We start from the raw sequence: 3,046 nt of genomic DNA on the forward strand, positions 1-3,046 counted from the left end.
ACTCAATCCTTCCATTGCAATTGTATCCCCCGAAGATTCATTTACACTAGTGAATTTCTCCTTGTTCCTGCACGAGTATGGTTAAATGTTACTGTGGACCTAAGGAATATATATATATATATATATATATATATATGTTACACATACACACCATATGCTTTTATCATACTTCCTTCACCTTTTCAAAAACAGTCCATGATTCTCATCATCATTGACGGATGTCAGAAACTTTTTTTGTAGATAATTTGCAAAATCCGGCTCCATGGCTACACCAGCTACTTCAGGCTGGTTATTCCCGCAGTTCATAAGCTGAATAGAGAGACGTGTTTTTGCTGATGACTGCAATCAGTTCCAAAGTTATTAGAGTACGTTATGGAATTTGAATGGACAAAGATGCGTAGTTAAGAGAAACCTACATATCTGATCCGGTATATGTTTGCCTCATGGAGGAGGGCACGTGCATTCTCATGATACACTAGATCAACGAATCTCCCCAGTCTTCTGTAGTTCTCATACGCATGTAGTTGTCGAAGCTTGGTGTCTGTCTCATCAGCTGCAACAGCATGCAGCTGAAGCATATCCAAACCATCCCAATGTCAAGAAAGAGTCAGATAAAAAAAGAGAAATGGAAGTTGAGGGTTGAGATGACAATACACTAATTTTGCTTACATGCTTAACAAACTTCTGAACTAACTTGTCCAATGTGAAAAGAACATATGACTGTGCTCCAAAAATAGCTCGGCATTCATCTTCAAACTTTGTATTGTCACTAGAGCCGTCAAGTAAATTATACAGTGCATCTATGAACCTAAAAGTGTTATGCTTCCAAAATCAGTAACGAACCATTTTTCAGTACAAAGACATTAAATTGGAAGATAAATCACCTGGGATAAGAATCAGGAGTTGTGTTATCCGGAGCCTTCCACTTCTTTTCTGAATGTTTCTTTGCTGATTGTATTCTCTCATACAACATCTGGAAAATTAGCAGAAGATTAACACGAGAGGAGAAAAATAGCAAGAATATTAACGACTTGAGAAACTTGATTCAAAAAATTCCTTACTTGATGAAGCCTAAATAGCACATAATAAGAATCATTCCCGTAAAAAACTCGAGAATCATTCTGAGAGCAAGTTTCACTAGCTTGCAGTGGCAAAGACACATGCTTGGCAACAGGTTTTACAGTTTGCAGAAACCGCTCTGTAAATGCAAAGGATCCATCTTCACCTTCTTTTCCATTAGCCACCTCTCCAGCCACACTAATACGCTCCTTATGCTTTTCATGACAACCAGACTTGGTTCCTGAAACAACCTTTTCAGAGGCGGTCTCATTATCCTCTGATAACTTGTGACAATTTTCGTCATCTTCAGGGTGAGTATTTCCCTTTGTTCCCGTTTCAGTGCAATATGCTCCCTTTTTATCACAACTTTGCTGGTCTGTATTGCTTGTTACATTGTCCATCACCCTTTGTAAAGGCTTGAGGCCATTTTGTCCGCTAACATCAAAGTTGCCTTGCTCACAACTGTTAGTGGGAGATAATTCACCCTCTTCTCGCTCAGCCTCATGATTTCCCACTGATACATCCTCCATTATCTGATCGTTTCTGGCTGACACAAGTTTGGTAGACTGAATAACCTGCGGACAATGAACCAAAATTAGGCAAACATCAATAAAGTTTCGTAAATAGATATACTGATGATTGGTTTCTACTGATTGCTCATCAAGGTGTCAATTTGATAACTAACAAAGGAAACCTCTTATTTCATTTCATCACAACTGAAGTGCATACAACCTGAGTTTAAAAACAATTCCACACACACAAGGGGTTACCTCATAAGACATATCTGTGTCATCTTGCACTTTATCATGCTGAGCACCTTTCAGTATATTGGCTGAGACATCTTTCCCAGGCGAGATTCCTTGCATTGTTGGATTATCTTTCAGCAGTTTTGGGGATATTGGATGTTTACCCTTTGACCCAGAAGAGCTGTCCTTCACTGCCACGCATGCATCATGCAATTCTTGGTTGGTTTTCAACTTTGATACATCTTCCATAGCAAGGTCACCTTGAGACCTCGAAAGAGTGCCAAACATGGGCTCTAAAAAGGTTATCCACAGCTTCATTACCTTATCTGATTGTTCAGTGGCACATATTTCTTCACAGTAATACTTGATTAGCAGATATAAATCCTCGTGAATTTGTGTATCACAATAATCAAACTCCAAATCCGGAGTAAAAGAGGGCATAGTTCTAACAGCAATAGCTTGAAGCAGATCTTCTTGATGCTTTTTCTCACTGATATCTTTTATCTCTGCCACTAAACCTGTATTCCACAACGAAACAATGGCATTGATGCAAAACTGTAACTCCCAGATAAATACATAATCAGCAATCTATTATTGAAGAAAAAACAGAACTTTCTCTCGCTTCACCATCCTCTCTTCAAAATGACGAGATTGAGAAAGAAGTTGCTAATGGATGTGGTTTTATCAATCCTAAAGTAGGTTGAGATTTTCACATAATGAACTTAATAAGTAAAATTTTGATATAGAAGCTTACATTTTGTGCTCAAGTTCTTAGAGTCCTGCTGCTTGAAATAGAAACTACGATGATCTAGTGACTTGTGGTGATTCTTAGCATATACTTCAGCCCAAACTTTCTGGAAATCAGAGTGGCACCTTGCCCATTCTTCTTGCTTCTGCTTCAAGCGCGTCAGTATCACCGGTAAAGCACTATGCATGTTCTTCTTCAAAAGATCCATGACATCAAGCCCATTATCACCGTATAACCGCTCAATGCATCTTAAGTTCATAGCTATTAGATACAATCACATAGAGTGTTATAGCACAAATGAATGAAGAACAGACAATCTATAGCCAAACTAGATTTGTTCCAAACTAACAACTTACCTGATAAGTGTTTCTCGATACATATAGTAGTGTCTACTGAGATAGTGTTGTTGTTCATCTTTTCCAGAAGGATTTCCACGTGTTTGATTGCTGAACTTACAGATCCTAGTAACATGTCCATTTCATACCTGAACACG

At 38.4% G+C, this 3,046-nt stretch overlaps 2 protein-coding genes across 2 annotated transcripts in view; both read right to left on the reverse strand.

Moving 5' to 3' along the window:
- Positions 1-178: 178 nt before the first annotated feature.
- On the reverse strand, positions 179-2,967 carry LOC104774013 (paired amphipathic helix protein Sin3-like 6; the record flags this gene model as incomplete). Its single annotated transcript, XM_010498680.1, has 8 exons — positions 2,910-2,967; positions 2,560-2,814; positions 1,830-2,323; positions 1,062-1,634; positions 885-973; positions 670-808; positions 417-569; positions 179-339 (listed from the first exon to the last, which is right to left on the reverse strand). Coding segments are annotated over exons 1-8 (1,922 nt in total), but the record flags the coding sequence as incomplete, so codon positions are not given.
- Positions 2,968-3,014: 47 nt separating this feature from the next.
- The window catches only part of LOC104774014 (paired amphipathic helix protein Sin3-like 6), a 5,165-nt gene continuing 5,133 nt past the window's right edge, over positions 3,015-3,046 (reverse strand). Inside the window, exon 5 of the mRNA XM_010498681.1 lies at positions 3,015-3,037. Within this exon, the coding sequence (XP_010496983.1) occupies positions 3,015-3,037 (23 nt within the window). The remainder of the gene's footprint in view (positions 3,038-3,046) is intronic.

Source organism: Camelina sativa, unplaced genomic scaffold (genome assembly GCF_000633955.1).
Source record: "Camelina sativa cultivar DH55 unplaced genomic scaffold, Cs unpScaffold00990, whole genome shotgun sequence".
NCBI classification, from domain to species: domain Eukaryota; kingdom Viridiplantae; phylum Streptophyta; class Magnoliopsida; order Brassicales; family Brassicaceae; genus Camelina; species Camelina sativa.